At 45.8% G+C, this 20,000-nt stretch overlaps 2 protein-coding genes across 2 annotated transcripts in view; one reads left to right on the plus strand and one right to left on the minus strand.

Annotated features, from left to right (window-relative positions):
* Positions 1-314: 314 nt before the first annotated feature.
* Positions 315-12,778, plus strand: trappc14 (trafficking protein particle complex subunit 14; the record flags this gene model as incomplete). Its single annotated transcript, XM_080543118.1, has 11 exons — positions 315-477; positions 837-1,195; positions 2,797-2,892; positions 3,294-3,423; positions 4,691-4,777; positions 7,020-7,140; positions 7,843-7,993; positions 10,073-10,307; positions 11,568-11,704; positions 12,057-12,256; positions 12,610-12,778. The coding sequence occupies 11 exons, from the start codon at positions 315-317 to the stop codon at positions 12,776-12,778; spliced, it is 1,848 nt and encodes a 615-aa protein (XP_080399244.1).
* Positions 12,779-18,189: 5,411 nt separating this feature from the next.
* The window catches only part of zanl (zonadhesin, like), a gene marked incomplete at both ends in the record, with an annotated part of 82,749 nt that continues 80,938 nt past the window's right edge, over positions 18,190-20,000 (minus strand). The window contains 1 exon segment of the mRNA XM_080543119.1: positions 18,190-18,287. Coding sequence (XP_080399245.1) covers positions 18,190-18,287 — 98 coding nt within the window.

Consider the following 20,000-nt stretch of genomic DNA (forward strand, 5'->3'; position numbering starts at 1 on the left):
AACGTTGAGAGCTCCATTTATCGGTCATCGATTGCTCCTGCCTAGTTTAAATACCACCCTCTCTGTCTCTGCGCTCGATTTACTGTCCTGCTGCTTGCACTTGCACACAGAGAACAGTCGCTCGCGGGTCCAGCGGCCATACATACATACAATGGACCAGGATGCACGAAAATGATCATTCCAATTTTGTTGTTTTATGAAATATCCGCAGACATATCCTACTGACGCACGGACAAACAAGGAGACGGTTAACTCCGATCGGAGTGCTTGCATTATTAACCAGCTATAAAGATAAGCTTAGCTATAGCTCAGCCATGGTTGTGATGATGGAATCTCAATGTGAGTATTTTATGTATTTTCCTGCCGTTCCCATCTCGGACCTGTCCGACCCGGCCAAGTACAGGACGCTCCCCCGGCGCAGCCACCTCTACCTGGGCGAGACGGTGCAGTTCCTGCTGGTTCTGCGGTCCAGAGAGGGTCCTGGACATGCACCTGGACCCAGAGATGCACCCAGAGATGCACCCAGAGATGCACCCAGAGATGGACCCAGAGATGCACCCAGAGATGGACCTGGACCCAGAGCACATATGTATGTATATGATCTGTGTGCATTCATTGGTTTTACTTTACTGTTCTCTTGTATGAAATAAAAGCAAATCTTTCCTTAACAGAATTGAGTGTCTTGTCTGTATCTTATGTACAAATTAAATAGTATAAGTCCATCGAATTTCCTGGTTATTTGACTGACTGCTATTGCATTGGGCTCTAATCTAGAGATGCAACTGCACCTGGTCCTGCACCCAGAGATGGACCTGGACCCAGAGATGGACCTGGACCCAGAGATGGACCTGCACCGCCCGGGACAAAGGGGAGTGCACCGGGGGCTGCAGCTGACAGCAGTAGTAGCCGGGCTTGGAGAGAGCTGGTCGGGTCCCTCTCCGCGGTGGCCAGTGTCTGCCCCGGGGAAAGCAGCCGACAGAGATCCCAGTTTCATCACGACTTCCAGGGCAGCTGCTGCAGCGAGGATGGTGCAGAAGAGACAGACACGGAGAGAGAGTACAGAGAGTCTGATCCAGCCAGGCAGGGCAGCAGGAGGGATTCCTCCAGGACCCGGAGCTTCAGAGAGTGCAAGCCGCTTCTCATTCACAACAGCACGGGCAGTGATGGGCGGCAGTATCGGCGGGCACCTGTGCAGGTAAACATTGAATGAATGAATGAATGAATGAATGGTCTTTATTGTCATTAATACAGTACAGGTACCATACAACGACATTTAGGAGGGGGGGCTCCCCTGGTGCTTGGAAAAAAGACTAAAAACAAGAGGGCCAAGGGTAAAATAAAAAAGGGAAAAGAGCTGGTTTACATAAATAAAGGCTATGTACACTATCTACTATACTATACTACTATACTATACAATAAAACACTGTGCTGTAGTGGTGACAGTGACAGACAGGTGCTGTCATAACTGAGAGGGAGATCGGAGTGCATTGGACTTCATAGCTAGGCCTATGCATGCACATGTCAACTGTCTTGGCAGTATGTGTGTACACCTGTAATATAGGAAGTGCTGACATTTCCTGAGTTGATAAGAAACTGAATTGCACTGCAAGCAGCAGCATAAGTCAACCAAACCACATCGCACACAGATTATTTTCAACTTCCTGCACATGTTGACCGACAGTAGACACCTACAAGCTAGAAATGTATTTTTGTGCCTAGGTGCACAGTTCTAACAGCACTGTTATGCAATAGCTAGACACCTGGACTGAATTCAGCGAGTCCTGCAACGCTCTTAAGGTTTGTCTTAACTTGCCATTGAGAGGCCCTTCCTTGCTGGAGAGAGAGCTTGTGAAAGCATTTGTTTGCACTTGCTTGTCATTCAGCCGTGCGGTACAGACATGTCTTTTTATGTTACTTGGCAGCAAACTCATACCACCTCATCCACACAAACTAAACTACCCGTGGGCTGTTCACAGGATAACATAACACACCATGAGTTTACACAGCAATCATGGGAAAGCACATAATGAATATGATTATGTGTTATTGCACACTTACATTTGCTCTACACTTTATCCTACATAGCCTTTAGTAAAGGATCTGTCTGCTCTGAAGCCCAAATGTTGTATTTAGGCTTAAAGTCTGACGATCATATTTGTAACCCTAACCCTATGACTCACATCCGTATTCATATCATAGTGCAAACAGACTGTAGCAATGTCCTCCATCCATACATCCTTATGTTAATCCTTCTCTGTTGCCTTCATGAATCCATTGTTTACATCTCTCTCCTTTCTGCCCTCCTTCCATCCCTCCCGCCTCCCCCCATCCCTCATTGTTCATAATAGTAGCCTATTTCTGTCTCCCCCTCCCCTAACCCCTCTCCATTGCTGAATAATAGAATATCTCTGCCCCCTCTCCCCCCTCCATCTCTCCCCTCCCACCCCTCCCATGTCCCAGTCTGCATCGCTTGACCTCCTTCTTCATAACCGTATGCCTGCCTCTGCCTATCCTCCCTACCTCTCCCTCTCCTCCCTGCCTCTCCCTGTCCTCCCTGCCTCTCCCTATCCTCCCTGCCTCTCCCTATCCTCCCTGCCTCTCCCTATCCTCCCTGCCTGTGTATCTCTGTCTCATCCTCCTGCCAAACAGTGTAGCTCTGCCCCGCTCTCTCTCTCTCCATTCCTCCTGTTCTCTACAGTGTATTTCGGTCCCCTCCACCCTCCCCCCCCTCCTCTGGGTATTCTCCCCTCCTCCTTCCTAACAGTGTGTTTGTGTCTCCTCCTCCCTCTCTGCCAGTGCCCTCTGGAGGAGCCAGTGATCCTCAGCGACGAGGTCATCTTCCCTCTCACCGTCTCTCTGGACAAACTCCCCGTCAACACTCTCAAGGTCAAGGTGAGGGAGGACGCCTGCATGCGTGCGTGAGAAAGAGAGAAAGAGAGAGAGTCACCGACCGGCTGACTGATCCATCCATCCATCTATCCATCCATCTATACATCCATCCATCTATCCATCTATCCATCCATATATCCATCCATCTATCCATCTATCCATCCATCCATCCATCCACCCATTCATCCATCCATCCATCCATCTATCCATCCATCTATCCATCTATCCATCCATCCATCCATCCATCCATCCATCCATCCACCCATCCACCCACCCATCCCTCCCTCCCTCCCTCCCTCCCTCCCTCCATCCATCCACCCATCCATCCATCCCTCCCTCCCTCCCTCCCTCCCTCCATCCATCGATCCATCCATCTGTCTTACCCGTCTCCATGTCTGTCCCAGGTCATAGTGACGGTGTGGAAGCAGGAACAGGAGAAGGCGGAGGTCAGGGAGCACGGCTACCTCACCATCCTGCAGCTGAGGAGTCCCACACACACCTTCAGACAGGACCTCAACACCTTCAAAGCCCAGGGTAAGACACACACACACACACACACACACACACACACACACACACACACACACACACACACACACACACACCCTTTATTATATTTATTGTCCCCCCACGATGAAATCTGTTGTCCCTTTGTATGTCTCAAAATTCTGTCCATTCGTGTGTCACACGCTTTACCTCAGACCTAGAGCCAGATTTACACACATATGAACCCGATAGAGGTAGCTTAAATTCACCATTCAAATGGCAGGTTGCACAATACTATTGGCGACCGTATGTTTAATATTTAATATCAGTATTCTTTGCACACACATACAGATAACACACACATACAGGCAAATGCAATTCCACTATTCATACTCATTTACATTTTTGGCATTTAGCAGACGCCTTATTCCAAAGCGACTTACAATCAATACATTTGACTAAGCAAATGAATCATCAATCCACCAGTTCTAGCAGGAAGAGTAATCTAGCTCAGGCCAGCAGCCATTGGCAGTCATTCAACACAAATGAAAATATAGATTGCATGGTCTTCCCTTTACTTGTAAATGAAGTAAATATCCATAAGTCCATTCCATTTGAAACAAGTGTGATTTTCTGTTTGAAGTAGGTCCTTTAAGCTAAGGCATCTGTCTTCCATTGTTTTATTACTCGCTGTTTTGATTGAAAGTCCAATTTTAAGACATTTTCAAGATGTGTAGGCTATTTATTGTGCTCTCAAAAATAGTAACTTGCACCAGTACACATGTATGGAATATCAAATACAAACATTTGACCATGCAAAAAAAAAAAAAAAGAAGCTAAAATAGCCATATCGTCGTTGTCATGGTACGATGCACTTCGCATTGGCCACCAAGCCTTCTAAGTTGTGTACAAGTGTGGACTTTGAGATAGTAGTTAGCCATGACTTACACCATACAGACGTATCATATTGATATGTACATTTACATTTGTGATATTTAGTAGATGCTTTTATCCAGTGACTCTGCGTCATCGTTTTCAACACACAGAGCCTATGCTCCTTGGCTTTGAGAAAGGCGCCATATAAAGATATTATTATTATTAATATTATTATGCTTACCTATCCTATCCTAACTATCCTCTCCAATGGCATGTTGTCTTATCGGCTGTGAGTGTGAATGATAAAGACAACCAACCACTGACTGACTGACTGACTGACTGACTGACTGACTGACTGACTGACTGACTGTATAACATCTAATGAATGTCTTTCTCTCTCTGTCTCTCTGTCTCTCTGTCTCTCTGTCTCTCTCCACAGTCAGCACCACGTTGACTGTTCTTCCTCCTCCTGCTGTGAAATGTCAACAGATGACTGTTTGTGGAAAGCACCTGACAGTTCTCAAAGGTGGGGGAGCACACAGACACACAGACACACACTGTTACCTTGTGGCCGCTCAGGCCGTAGCTTCCCCTTGACAAGTCTGTGGCAAAACCAGAGAGTCCCTGCACTCAGCCTACACACGCATAGTTTCTATGATTAGCTAGTCGCTGCGCTTAACCTCAAGCTTTTATCCTGCTTTTCCTGTTGAACCCAGTCCTAAAACAATGCTACCTCTTCATGAAGGCAGGCGCTTCATCGGGGCCCCATTTAGATCTGAGAGGATCACATGGGTGTAGGCAGCAGAGCGGTGGTTCCACTTGTACGTGGTCATCTACAGTATGTCCTGTAGGTTGTTTCTTGGACGCAGATTAAGTCCTAGACTGAATCAAAATGACAATTGAGACTCCCTGTTGAAGAGGCGTTGTAGTCTAGAGACCTATAGACGGTATTGTAGTCTAGAGACCTAGAGACTGTATTGTCATTGCACCTAGAGTCGATCCACCTCCAGTGGTGGGTCACAGCGTAGAATTAGAATGTTGGTTTACCATACTGTGCATGTGTGGCGTGCACTCCTCCAATATAAAGCAGTTTTTTGATAGAGATAAAGATACACATTTGTCAGATAATCCCTTTCGTGGAAGTATATTCCAGACATGAGTGGAGACTCGTATATAATACATGAGAGGTAATATTATTTATTTTACACAATGGTATCCATTTCAAAGCGTTTCTCGAGTTTCATCCTTCTGCCAGCGGAGTCGCAATTGCAAATGTCTCCAGTTTCTGTGCGTAGTACACACGGCTCCCAGTGTGCGTGGAGGAACGCACATTTTCATGCCAAGTTGTTGTTTTTTTAAATCCCAAAATTTGCATCAAAGTTGTGTACATGTGTTACAGTACATGTAACACAGTACGGAAAACTAGGGTTAGGGTTAGGTGCTACGTCGACTTGGTACATGCTGGCATGTCTAACCCTAACCCTAACCCTAACCCTAACCCTAACCTTAACTCTAACCCTAACCTTAACCGTAGCACCCTAGCACCTAACCTAACCCTAGTTTTCCCACATGTACCATATTCCCACATGTACCGTAACATATGCACGCTTTTTTGCGTACGCAAGCTTTATAAATGAGGCTCCTGGTGATCATAGGTTTGAGGCCCCTGGCTGGTTTGGTGGTTGAAGGAAGGAAGGAAGGCTTAGTCTGTCGGTCTCTGATCACAGAGGTTCTAATTTAGTCCCAAATTCCGCTGCTAAGCCTGAAACACCCTGTGATGTGATGTGTGAAAATCCTTTTAATTCAATGGGAATTAATCAACAAGGATAATCGCTCTCCGTCTTGTGGTACTTCCACCATCCCCTGCGTGATGGTCACGGTCACACAGCAATGGCTTGTGGGTAAATGTGCAGCCGACACGCACATGTTGAACATTTGTATTCAGCCCTGGCGGAGGGGTGCCAAGTGGGATGTCATGGTTGGTACGGGCTGAAAGCAAGGCCCTGATCTGCTGGTCAGGAGGCATGTTAACAAGGTCTTGGGGGCTTAGACAGTAACAGAGGCTTCTAGGCCTTTTATTAGCATGAGCGAAGGCTTAAATACTAGACCCCCAACCCTCTTAGTTTTCCTTAAAGGTCTCTTTTGGGGTCTCTTTTAGGCATATTTGAATGTGTGCGTGTGTGCGCGCGTGCATCCATCTATTATGTGTGGAAAAGTGTCCTTTGTTTATGTGTGTACGCACCTGTGCCTGCCTGTGTTTGTACTGTGTTGTGTGTGTGTGTTCCCTTCAGATAGGCTCAAGGTTAACAAAAGCAGAACTCCACCCAGTGTGTTAACTAAGGGTGGACAGCTAAGTATGACCAATGACTGAGACCCTCCCTGATAGAGAGTTGCGAGACGCACATGTTCAAGTACTTACATAGTTATACAATAGCACATACAGGCAATAGCACACACACACACATTGGCTCCCATGAAGGAATGATTGTGCCGATCAGGTTTACTTACTTAGAGCACCTTTGAAATGGCAATAATGTTGACTAAAGTGTCTTGTCTTTGTGTGGGATGTGGATGTTGTTAGCTAGTCGGGGGTTATGTATGTTGCCTTTATACATAATGTATAAACAGTGTGTGTATGTAAGTAGTGTCCTATGGGAGTGATACAATTGTTTCAGAGACAATGGCGCCATGACATCATCTGCTATTTGTGTGCTACCTCACTCTCCCTCTCCCCCCCCTCTCCCCTCTCCCCCCCCCTCCCCCTCCAGTGTTGAACTCCAGTTCCCAGGAGGAGGTGTGTGTGCGTGAGGTGAGGATCCTGCCTAACTTCAACTCCTCCTACCTTCCCATGATGCCTGACGGCTCTGTGCTGCTCATGGACAACGTCTGGTAATGGACTTTTTTTTTTCTTCATTTATTTGATTCGACACACTTCGTGTACAAGACTGTACTTGTATGAGGAGTCATGGAATACAGAATGTGTGATAAAGTAAACCTCCAATGGAGAGGTACTCCCCCCAACTCCCCTCTCCCTCCTTAGCCCAGATGCTGGTCTGTTACTAGTTCCTAGTTAAGCCGACTCCTTGGTCACTGTGGACCCCAGGAAGAGCTGTTGATTACATTTCTACATTTTTGGCATTTAGCAGACGCCTTATTCCAAAGCGACTTACATCAATACATTTGAATACTAAGCAAGTGAGTCATCGATCCACCAGTCGTAGCAGGAAGAGTAATCCAGCTCAGGCCCGGGGCCATTGATAGAAGGAAAAACCTTCTCCTATCACCTTCTTCTAAACCTAGTTTCTTTTTTTTTACACTGGAGAAACAGAGAAACAGTACAAGGGGGGCAATAGAAGTTTTTAGGGACACAGTAGAGGGGAAAGCGGGTGTCTTCAGGAGACGCAGTGCTGAGGGGCAGTAGATGATGTAACAGCTGTTGGGGATTCCAACAAACTAATTGTCATTCCCAACAACGACCAAGGACCTGGCTGCAGCAGCATTCCACTTCCTCCAGACGACCTCTTTCAACTGAAACAGTGGACCTGCATGTGTAACCATGGTGACGTTCTGACTTGTGCTCCTGGTCCGCAGCCACCAATCAGCGGAGGTCGCCACGGCGTCGTTCTACAGGATGGAGAGCGAGGCCTCGCGCCTTCCCAGCATGCTCAGCGCCCTGGAGGAGCAGAACTTCCTGTTTCAGCTGCAGCTCAGCGACCAGCCGGAGGAAGGCGAAACTAACGAGGTGAGACAAGAGAGACAGACATGTTACCATAGCAACCCAGTTGATTTGTTGTTTTCATTATTCAGTAGTGGACACATTCACAAACAATAATGCTTTAAAACAACCTCTGAGTCAACATATCGTGACGTTAGAATTATAAGGTTCTATCTCAATTTTTGTCAAAATTGAGTTTTTTTTAACATAATCTGATCCATTAGGTGTTTATTAATGCCTGAGTGGTGTTATTTTTAAAATGTTGACATTTTTGAGTTAGTAATTAATAAAATACAACGGTTCCATCTCACAAAACATAATGGAATGTAAAAACTTTGACGCTCAATATCTCTGAACTGCCCTAGACGGAGATAGAACCTTATCATTCTAAACTCACGATATGTCATTTTGAATGCCCTCATCAGAATCAGAAGAATCAGAGTCGTTTCTTAAGTACACAAGTACAATTCCTAAGCTTTGGTTCCTCAACAATGGCATTGCAGCATTCAGATCCAAAACACAATAATAACACAATAATAATAAGTAATGTGAAAAAAGTAACCCAACATTGATAAAGTAACACAGTGATGGATTTTACAGTGGCCTCAATAGTGCCAAAGTGCTGTGCAGAGTACGGTGATATGAAATGCAATATAATACAAAACAGTACGGTAGTTAGTTGGTTAGTTAGTTCAATGGTTTACAAGTACCGTATTAATTTTAAATTTAATTTTGCCATTTAGCAGACGCCTTTATCCAAAGCGACTTACAATTACGAATTACAGGGACATTCCCCCTGGAGTAGATAGATAGATAGATAGACTTTATTTGTCATTGTTACAGTACAGGTACCAAACAACGAAATTTAGGAGGGGTGGCTCCCCTGGTGTTTAAGAAAGGAAAAAGAAACACATTTTGGAAAAAGCATAGATGCATAAAATCACAAGAAGATAAGGAGCTGGTTTACATCAATAGAGGCTATGTACACAATCCACTGTACTATACTGCACAGATAAGTGCCTTACTCAAGGGCACACTAGTAGTGGTGTGGTTTCAGGCGGGATTCGAACTCACAACCTTCCGATCACAAGTCCAACTCACTATCCACTAGACCACCACTACCCCCCAGTAGTATTCCAGTCAGTATTCTGGTATTCCAATCCATTCTAGAATTTCAGTCCTGATGTTCCAAATTTGATTAAATCCCGACAATCCTACAATCCTACAACATTCCTCCCAACATTCCGTTCACCCATTGTTGTCTAGACTAGAGCATCATGTGATCCTCATCCTGTGATACTCATCCTCATCCCCATGTGACACTCATCCTCTATGGTTCTGGTGTTTTCTCAACACTACAAGATCTCCTCCCACCCTATATTCCCGCAAGGTCCCTAAGGTCAGCTGAGACTAATCAGCTAATAATTCCAAGAGTAAAAACAAAACACGGTGCAGCAGCTTTCAGTCACGCTGCTGCATGCTCCTGGAACAAACTCCCTGAAGAAATCAAACAGGCCCAAACCCTTACAATATTTAAATCCAAGCTAAAAACCTTCATGTTTTGCACCAGTTATGATTAAACACAAACACTTCTAGCAATGTATTTTATCCATTAACTATTGTCTTTTTAAATGTTTTATCTGTTTACTTCTTATATTTGCTTTTATTCATTGTAATTTTTTATTTTCTTATGCTCCTCTTGCTGTATTTTTAAATAATGTATGTAAAGCACTTTGAATTGCCCCTGTTGTATGACATGTGCTGTACTAATTCGGTTGTTAAGTCTGACGTCAAACGTGATGTTTTGTAATTTCCAGGTCCAAACCAGAAATTCCCCGCACCATCGTACCAGTGTACTACAGCGGTAGAATGACAGTTCAATCGTTTTTTAGACTGGGATCTATTCATACAACAAGGGACACAGCAGCACTTTCCCGTTTTCCCCATATTGTCAGGGTCTTTGAGCCTCGGAAAAGCGCTATACAAATATAATGAATTATTATTATTACTGCGGCATTTCGAAGAGAGCGCCTCAGCCAACGTTGGACCCGGAAACACGTCACGACTTAACAACCGAATAAACCTGCCTTGCCTTGCCTTCTCTAGGGCCTGGAGATTCCCCTGGTGGCGGTGCTGCAGTGGTGCACCCCCAAGCTGCCCTTCACCAGGTACATCTCCACCCACTACGCCCTGCCCAGCGTCCGCCTGGACCGGCCCCGTCTGGTCATGACCGCTTCCTGTCCCAGCGCCGTGAGGTCACAGGAACACTTCCGGGTCAAGTACACCCTCCTCAACAACCTGCAAGACTTCCTGGCTGTCCGGCTGGTCTGGACCCCCGAGGGTGAGAGGGGCAAAAATAGAGAGAGAAAGGCTGGGAGGGAGGGAGAGAGAGAGAGACAGAGAGAGAGAGAGAGAGAGAGAGACAGAGACAGAGACAGAGACAGAGACAGAGACAGAGACAGAGACAGAGAGAGACAGAGAGAGAGAGAGAGAGATAAGAGAACGTAGAAGGAGAGACTGTCGCTGAGGTAGACAGATGATGTCGTCATGGGTTAGGGTTAGGATCAGGGTGAGGATAGGATCATATGTTCACTAGCATGTTCCTCCTCATCCTTATTGGGACATTAGACAACATAGAATTAAGCAATATCACACGAGAGGGAGTGTGTTATACTGAATATCAGCACAGCTGTGATTGGGTCGTAGGTACAAAAAATTGTTCCGCAACTGAACTTCAAATGGACTGTTGCCTAGTAACCTGAACACAAACATGTAGTCTAATTAACGGTCATTTAGTAGAACATCTGTGCGGCGGAGTGATACATATAGTTAAAAGTCCCAGTGCTGTTATACTGTATATCAGCACTCATGGAATGCCTCTTGTCCAATCAAATCCAATCAAATGACTTTGTCGGAACTAATTGTTGTATAATTACATATAATACCATGATACTTGATACAAGGGTGTGGGTATGATCAAATGTATGGCTATAGGCTGACCTCAGCAGTGTGCGTGAACACGTGTGTGTCTGGCTAACGTAGCCTGCCAGATGGTAGTGAGGTAAGTGTCTAGGGGGAGAGGGGTGGAAGCTGCTGAGTACATACTGGAGATGTGACAAAAGACGGAGGGAGAGAGATGAGGGGAAGAGGGAGAGAGATACAGAGAGAGGAATGTAGAGAGCATTTACAGAGAGAGAGAGAGCATTACATAGAGACACAGAGAGAGCATTTACAGAGAGAGAGAGACAGAGAGAGAGACTCAGAGACAGAGAGAGAGAGAGAGAGAGAGACAGAGAGAGAGAAAGAGAGAGAGAGAGAGAGAGCATTACATAGAGACACACACAGAGAGAGAAAAGCGACACAGACAGAACAGATTTGTCTAAAAACCCTGAAAAAAACCAAGCAAACAGAACAGATGTGTCTCTCCAACGCTGTAAATCCCGTCTAAGCTTCAGAGATCTGGTGAAACCAAAGCCCACAACTACCAAACAGAGTAACAGAGTAACAGGGTCTGTTCGTATTGCTCTCTCTCTTCAGTTCAACACCACCCTGTAAGGTAGCTAGGCCCAACGCTAAAACCCTAACCCCCCCCCCCCCCCAGGACGAGGTCGTCAGGAGGATCCGTCCGTCAGCGCGGTGGTGTGTCACACTCCTCTCAACATCCTGGGTCAGTGCCGTAAGGGAAGCACTCTCTCCTTCACGGTGGCCTTTCAGATCCTCAGAGCTGGCCTCTTTGAGGTAGGTACACTGGGCCTACGTGTGTGTGTGTGTGTAAAGAACATATTTCTGTGAGTTTGTGTACATGAGTAGCCTGCGCACTCACGCACACACACACGCACACCCACACCCACACCCACACCCACACCCACACACACACACACTCACACTCACACTCACACACACACACATGCACAGACACACAGACACACTCTATGACCTAATTCCAATCTCCAATTTCTTACGTCTTTGCTTTTGCCTTTGCATTTCTCCCCTCCCTCCCCTCCTCTCCCCTCCTCTCCCCTCCCTCCCCTCCCCTCCCTCCCCTCCTCCCCTCCCTCCCCCCTCCCCTCCCCTCCCTCCCCCTCCACAGCTGAGCCAGCACATGAAACTGAAGCTGCAGTTCACAGCGTCGGTGTCCAACCCCCCCGGGGAGTCCCGCCCCCTGTCCCTGTCCCTGTCCCGGAAGAACAGCCCGTCCAGCCCCGCGGTGAGGGACCTGCTGGAGAGACAGAGTCTGGGCCGGTCCCAGAGCTTTTCTCACCTGCAGCCCTCCAGGTCCCTGCTGATCAGGTACACACACACACACACACGCACGCACACGCACACACACACACACACACACACACACACACACACAGACACAGACGCACGCACGCACGCACACGCACATGCACACAGACACACAGACACACACACAGACACACACACAGACACACACGCACACGCACGCGCACGCACACGCACACACACACACACACACACCATGCCAAAACCACCAGCAGTTCTCTCACGCTTACACCCCACACTCTCCCATGCTTGCATATACAAGTATATACAGTGTGTGTGTGTGTGTGTGTGTGTGTGTGTGTGTGTGTGCATGTGTGTGTGTGTGTGTGTGTGTGTGTGTGTGTTTGGTATTTCAGGACAGGCAGTGTGATGGAGCGCCGTGCTATCACCCCTCCGGTGGGGTCCCCGGTGGGCCGACCCCTCTACCTCCCCCCAGACCACTCTGTCCTCTCCCTGGACAAGATCGCCAAGAGAGAGTGTAAGGTTCTGGTGCTGGACCGTCTCAGAGACGAAGAGACACGATGAGGGGGGCGGGGGGGGGGGGGTGATGGAGAGAGAGAGAGAGAGGGAGGGAGAGAGAGGGAGAGGGAGGGAGAGAGAGAGAGAGAGAGATGAGTTGGGGAGGAGTTGATGCTACGGAGGATATTTTTCATCGAGCCAGAACATTTCCTATGTTTGGGATCAACCATGCTAGAATAATGACAGACAACCAGAACCAACTGAATGTCTATTACTCTATTACAACCTGTATCATTTCAACACACTGGAAGAATTAGAATCTGTCTCAAGTGTTTTTTCTAAACATCAGACTTTTTGTTTACTTGCGTTTCAGTTTTTTAAAATTTCATTTTGATGTAACGCTGTTAATTGTTGATATGTAAATACTAGATGTGAAGGTTTCAGAGCTTTGGCCAAGAGGATTAAGAGCAGAACGTTGCAGCAATGTTGGAGCAGCTTCTCTGAAGTAGATTTGTTTACCTTGCTGGTATATATACTGGTTTAACTGCCAATGTTCTACATAAACTATGTACCTGATAGAAAAAGTTTTGGGCTAGTTTCCCGGACACAGATTAAGCCTAGTCCTGGACTGTGTTCACTAGCGGGTCTTGAACATGCTTCCTATCCTAGGAGAAGACTTCATCTGTCTCTGGAATGTCTCAGAGTGGCACAAGGGAACATGGGGGCAGACATTGACGTTCTATTGCATTGTGGGACACTGGAGTTTCACACTGGTTGTGTTATGTTGTCATGGTGTACTGTACTGTACTGTACATGTGTACTGTAGCACACTGACGACACTGTCTGTCTTTACACTGGGTTTGCTATTCCTTATGACATTTTTAGTTGTTGCTAAAATGTGTTTGTATTTTGTCCTGTTTTCATTTCATTTTGTGTCAGCCTCACTGTGGCTTGAACGTCTTATAATTCTCACACACACAAAGTACACAAAGTACACACACACACACACACACAAAGTACACACACGCAGGCTTCTGTCCAAACATTCCCTTGAGTTGTTTCAGTGTTTTGGGCGGATTCCACGTTTGCTGTGAGTAGAAGTTGCCCCCTAGCAGAGTTCTCGGGTCAGCTTACCCTCCCTCTCTCCATCCCTCCCTCTCTCCATCCCTCCCTCTCTCCATCCCTCCCTCTTTCCATCCATCACTCCCTCTCTCCCTCTCCCCCTCCACTGCCCACCTCTCTCCCTCCCTCAGCTTACTCTCCTTCCCCTAATCCTTAACAGCTAACAGCTAACAGCTAACAGCTAACAGCTAACCCTAGCTTGGCGTTTAGGGGCAACTTCATATCACTCTGTGGCGGTCCATACCATACTCATTCCAATAGAGAGCATGACATTTTCACTTTGTTGCTTCCTCTCTCGTGCATTAATACACGCGCGTGCACACACACACACACACACACACACACACACACACACACACACACACACACACACACACACACACACACACACACCGTTAGCCTTCGCAAAGGGAGGGTTTGAATAAGTCATGCTATGTTTCTTTCTTGGTCACATTCACATTTCTGCCATGAGACAAGTTGTTGAATAACTCTTGACATACATGTCATTGACTCCCTGTTTGATGTCCATTGTACAGTACACATATGATATACTGTAACATCCACAACTATGTGTTTTTATGTCCCCCTACTACTACTACTACCTACTTGACTTGGATGATATTTGTGATCCTTGTGCCTCGAAGGATCCGTAGACGTCCTCGCATGGGTAAAGTTATTGCAGAGAGCCTTTGATTGTGCTGGTTGACACGTTGCCGTCGTTATTCCTTTTATACTTGACGTGGATTTAGTTGTGGATGATTCGAATCCAGATTAGGTGCTTTAGAGGTAGGAACACTGTTAGTTTTTGAATGTTTAAATTTGTGCTGAGAACATCGGACAATGGTTGTGTGTGTGTGTGTGTTTGTACAAAAAGTACTGTAAGTACAAAGTTGCATTGGTTTTATGCTTCTGAATGAGCCGAAACACTGGATATATTTTCATATTGTCAGTATTGTGTAATTGTGTAATTTCATCATCCGTTGACTGAACCAAGTTAATGAAAATGGGCATTTCTAACAATCTGAACAAATATGTGACTTAGTGTGTATGTATCCACTGTGTGTATGTATTCACTGTGTGTATGTATTCACTGTGTGTATGTATCCACTGTGTGTGTGTATCCACTGTGTGTATGTATCCACTGTGTGTATGTATCCACTGTGTGTATGTATCCACTGTGTGTATGTATCCACTGTGTGTATGTATCCACTGTGTGTATGTATCCACTGTGTGTATGTATCACTGTGTGTATGTATCCACTGTGTGTATGTATCACTGTGTGTATGTATCCACTGTGTGTATGTATCCACTGAGTAATGCTATGACTTGACTTGGAGGTTGGTGGTGCACTGAACTGTGTCAAAACTGTGGAGATGGTGTACAAAGTATACAGGGTGCTCTTTGAACAGTGTAGATATCACTCGGAGAACAGAGAGAGAAACCAGACACCACTTGAGTAATCGCAAAATGTTGCGTTGCATCTGAGGCTAAGCCCTGCACTCTGGATTCATTTGTCATTTTGTTTCTCGTTAGACAAGAGTAGAGTACCCAGAAGCAGGGGAGGCGTCTGTTGATTCTGTTGACTGTTCTATATCTGCATCCTGGACATTTCTCTGAAAGTAACAACATTGTTTTGTTTGCTTGTTTAGTTTTAATTTGACCCTACCACTCCACACATGGCCTCGTCAATTGCTCAGAAACTTGAGAGGAGCATGTGCGTTAAGTAGTAGAGGTTTGTGTTCTATTGGTTCTGTTCATTTTATGTATTTATGTTCTTTACCTGGGAACAAGAGTCATTCCAAGCGGAGCACTTGAGTAACAAAGTTACTTCATCCATTCATTTCACCTTAGACTGAACATTATTTATTGTTTGCTAGTGCTCTGACCACAGTAACTCACACAATAGGACATATTATGTTGTCTTATTTTAACTGCCATTGTTGTGTTAAGCACTTTATTTGCTTTTAATGTTTCATTCTGTGTTCTTGGGAAACACGACCAAGGAATGCAGTTCACTGTTCTCTGCTGTGTGGCGTCACCTGCTGTGATGTCACCTGCTGTGATGTCATCACTGGCCTTACTTTGGTTTGGTTGCCTTGAATCAACATACAGGAACAACAAAAAAAGGTGTTGACTTTGTAAGAAAAGTGTTGAAAATGTTTTGTTTTTATCACTCATTTTTGTTGCAGTCTTGTCAAAAATAAATAAATGCAATCGGGAAGGCCTGTGTTGTGTTTCATGTGTGTACATACTGTACAGTAAGAAAAGAAGACCGACAATTGTTTCGCAACGTAACGTAATTTATTCAATTCAAAAATGAATTCTATCTTAAGCATACAGTACAGTAGGCATTTCATCATTGGATTTCCCTACCAAAAATAACTTAATTACAACAGAAGCTTCAATAAGTTAATAAAATAAGATAAACATAATAACATCGTGGACATGCTTGTAAGATACACACCGGGTAGACCCCTGAGGTCCACTGGCACTGAACTCCTGACGGCCCCAGAAGCCAGGACCAGGAGATATGGAGAGACAGCTGATCAGTGTATATGCTCCAGACTGTGGAACACCCTACCTGAGAGCCTGAGACTGTCCAACACTCTGGAAACATTTAAGCGAGACCTCAAAACCTCCTACTTATTCAATCTCGCCTTTTTAAATGCCCATCTTAGTTGCTGCTTTATCTTCTTTGCTCTTTGTGAAGCGCATTGGGTCACATTTTGTGAGAAATGCGCTGCTATACAAATAACATTTGGTTTGATTTGAACATTATATGATAACAATATGGGGACAAACGTTAACATTTGGCAACGAGGTGGCGAGATATTCTGAATTGAGTTAATGTACGCTTTCTTAAGTCACTTATAAAAGGTTCAGTTCAAATTAGTTGTGTGTGTGTGTGTGTCTTCTGTACAGTCATACACCAGTAAACATGGAACACTATTCTGTGTCTTCCTCTTTCATCAGAAATGAGTCACGTGTTCCTCTTTCTTAAGGTCGTGCACTTTGTAGTACGGGGCACCTGGAAACAGATAACAATGATAGAGAGGAGAGAGAGAGAGAACAATGAGAGAGAGACAGAGAGAGAGAGAGAGAGAGACAGAGAGAGAGAGAGAGAGACAGAGAGAGAGACAGAGACAGAGAGAGACAGAGAGAGATGTAAGATTTGCATTGTGCTTGGCAAAATAAGATGACAATGATCAAGTGTCTATAATAACGTGTTAGCAGTCTGACTGGTTGTACAGTATGTTTCGATGTTTCTATGAGGGCAGATTGAGACAGGCACTTACTTGACCCCATTTGAAGCTTGTCTGCCTTACTTATCTTCTTTGTTTTCCTGTTGTAATGACATGGACAGAGTTAGGATTCACACACACACACACACACACACACACACACACACACACACACACACACACACAATGACATGGACTTCTAGTTAGGATTCATTGTGATTTGGAGTGAACATACAGTGAAGTGTGTAGCGGTGGTCTAGTGGATAGTGAGTTGGACTTGTGATCGGAAGGTTGTGAGTTCAAATCCCGCCTGAAACCACACCACTACTAGTGTGCCCTTGAGTAAGGCACTTAGCCCTCAGTTACTCCAGGGGGAATGTCCCTGTAATTCGTAATTGTAAGTCGCTTTGGATTAAAAGCGTCTGCTAAATGGCAAAATTAATTAATTAATTAGTGTGTGTTTAGGGGACAGTAGGCGTGTCTAGACGGTAGTAGTGTGTAGTGTGTGTTTAGGGGACAGTAGGTGTGTCAGGACGGTAGTAGTGTGTAGTGTGTGTTTAGGGGACAGTAGGCGTGTCGAGACGGTAGTAGTGTGTAGTGTGTGTTTAGGGGACAGTAGGCGTGTCTAGACAGTAGTAGTGTGTAGTGTGTGTTTAGGGGACAGTAGGCGTGTCTAGACAGTAGTAGTGTGTAGTGTGTTTAGGGGACAGTAGGCGTGTCTAGACAGTAGTAGTGTGTAGTGTGTGTTTAGGGGACAGTAGGCGTGTCTAGACAGTAGTAGTGTGTAGTGTGTGTTTAGGGGACAGTAGGCGTGTCTAGACAGTAGTAGTGTGTAGTGTGTTTAGGGGACAGTAGGCAGTCTAGACAGTAGTAGTGTGTAGTGTGTTTAGGGGACAGTAGGCGTGTCTAGACAGTAGTAGTGTGTAGTGTGTGTTTAGGGGACAGTAGGCGTGTCTAGACAGTAGTAGTGTGTAGTGTGTTTAGGGGACAGTAGGCAGTCTAGACAGTAGTAGTGTGTAGTGTGTTTAGGGGACAGTAGGCGTGTCTAGACAGTAGTAGTGTGTAGTGTGTGTTTAGGGGACAGTAGGCGTGTCTAGACGGTGGTAGCTGGACTTACTTTGTTCTGCGTCTGCAGCAACACACAATGATCAGCACGATGAGGATGACGCCCACAGGCACCAGCACCGCTATGAGGATGATCGTCAGCTGATCTGTGGAGAGCGACAGAGACAGAACACACTCTTACCACACAGAGATACAGAACACACTCTTACCACACACATCAACCTGAGCTTGTCTGACCAATGACAGGACAGAATGAGTGGAGAAGCCTACGCTATCTTCCACAATATCATCTTTCTAGAGAGAGTTTATAGGCTTAAATAAGAGCTGTATAGGAAAACCAATATGGTCAATGAAAAGCCTAATTATCCAATCATCTTAATCAATTATGCGCTTCTTTTGCTTTCTGTGGTTTTGTTACAAATTTACTTAGGAAAAGGAAAAGCTCCACAGAGCTGCTCAGCTCGGCTCAAACTGCCAAGGTAGTGTCACGATCCAACTGTTCCTGGTTGTCATGGTGAGCTCAGGGGGTGATGATTGGTTACCCAGGGTACATGGGGGAGTGGCTTGCCTGTTGGCGGGTTTTCGAAAAGGTATTTCGAAAGGTGCTCATTTGCTACCAGAGGGTGGTTGAGAGTGGAGTGAAGAGTTGAGAGAAGAGAGAAGAGAAGTACTGATTTGAGACGCCGTATCTAGAAGAGAACCCCCGTGGACAATTATTACCAAGACTATTACTGTGTGGATGGAATATTGGATTACCCCCGAGGTCGTGTTGTGGCGGTTTCGTTTGTTATCTGTTATATGTCAAAATACTGAATGGGAAGGAACACCCTGCAAACCAACGTGCGGGCTGTTCAGTACCCCCAGGTCTTTTCAGATTTTAGCCCTTTTTCACCCAATTTGGTAGCCAATTGAACCCAACCTAGCATCCAATTATCCCCTGCCTATTGCGAAGGATCCGCCGCACGACCCCGTGGCCGGCAGTCCCAGAGGAGGCCGCCAGGCAGACTAGCTGACTGGCTCCTCGAGCCCAGCACCGTTATTCCGGCACCCCGGGGGCGCTGTTGCGCGACGGATCCTTGTCCGGAAATACTCCTATACCGCCCTCGGGAGCGGCCGCCCAATATGCCGCTCCCCGTGTGTGCCCCAGCCATATCCGAATCTGGCGAGACCGGGATACGATCCCAGTCCCCGGTGGGCAGCTTGCACTAGTGGCCAGTGCTTAGACCGCTACACCACCGCGGGGCACAGTAGTCTTTTTGAACCTCCGATTCCCTTTGTTTAAAGTTAATATCGGAGGGTCCCCAAAACTGAAAGAATCAGCTGAAAATGCCACTCAGATCAGCATTCTAGCCTGCCTCGATACCCCTCTGCTTCAGTCTTGTTCTTGACGGACTGTCTCGATTGGCTGTTTCTGTGTCCCATGTGCCCACGTTAATTTATTAAATCAATTATTGAAGAAGAAAGTCATTACACAGAACATTCTTACTTCAAGTGGAACTTGTGTTGTGACATACCAAAGTATTGTAAATACAGTATATAAGGTCCCGGTGCAAAAAGCAACATTTACCTAGTGAGTCTCTCAGTGTTCATAATTACAACAGGAGAGACTGATGACATCATGACAGTGTTCATATTCATACTGGAAATGCAATGGAGCTGCAGTAGCGTCACCAAAACTAGTATTACAGTAACCTGTGGACATGCTAAAGTGTCTGTGGGTCAGAATGGTCTGATTAGCCTGGGCTTCACTTTACACACACTGCCCAGCTGCTACTGGTTTCTGAGCAAGTTAGCAAGTTAGGGTGCTAATCACAGTAACACAACGTTGCCAAGCAAAGGAGTTCCGGCAGTTTGACCAT

The sequence above is a fragment of the Nansenia antarctica genome (assembly GCF_963989245.1).
Source record: "Nansenia antarctica genome assembly, chromosome: 12".
Taxonomy (NCBI): domain Eukaryota; kingdom Metazoa; phylum Chordata; class Actinopteri; order Argentiniformes; family Microstomatidae; genus Nansenia; species Nansenia antarctica.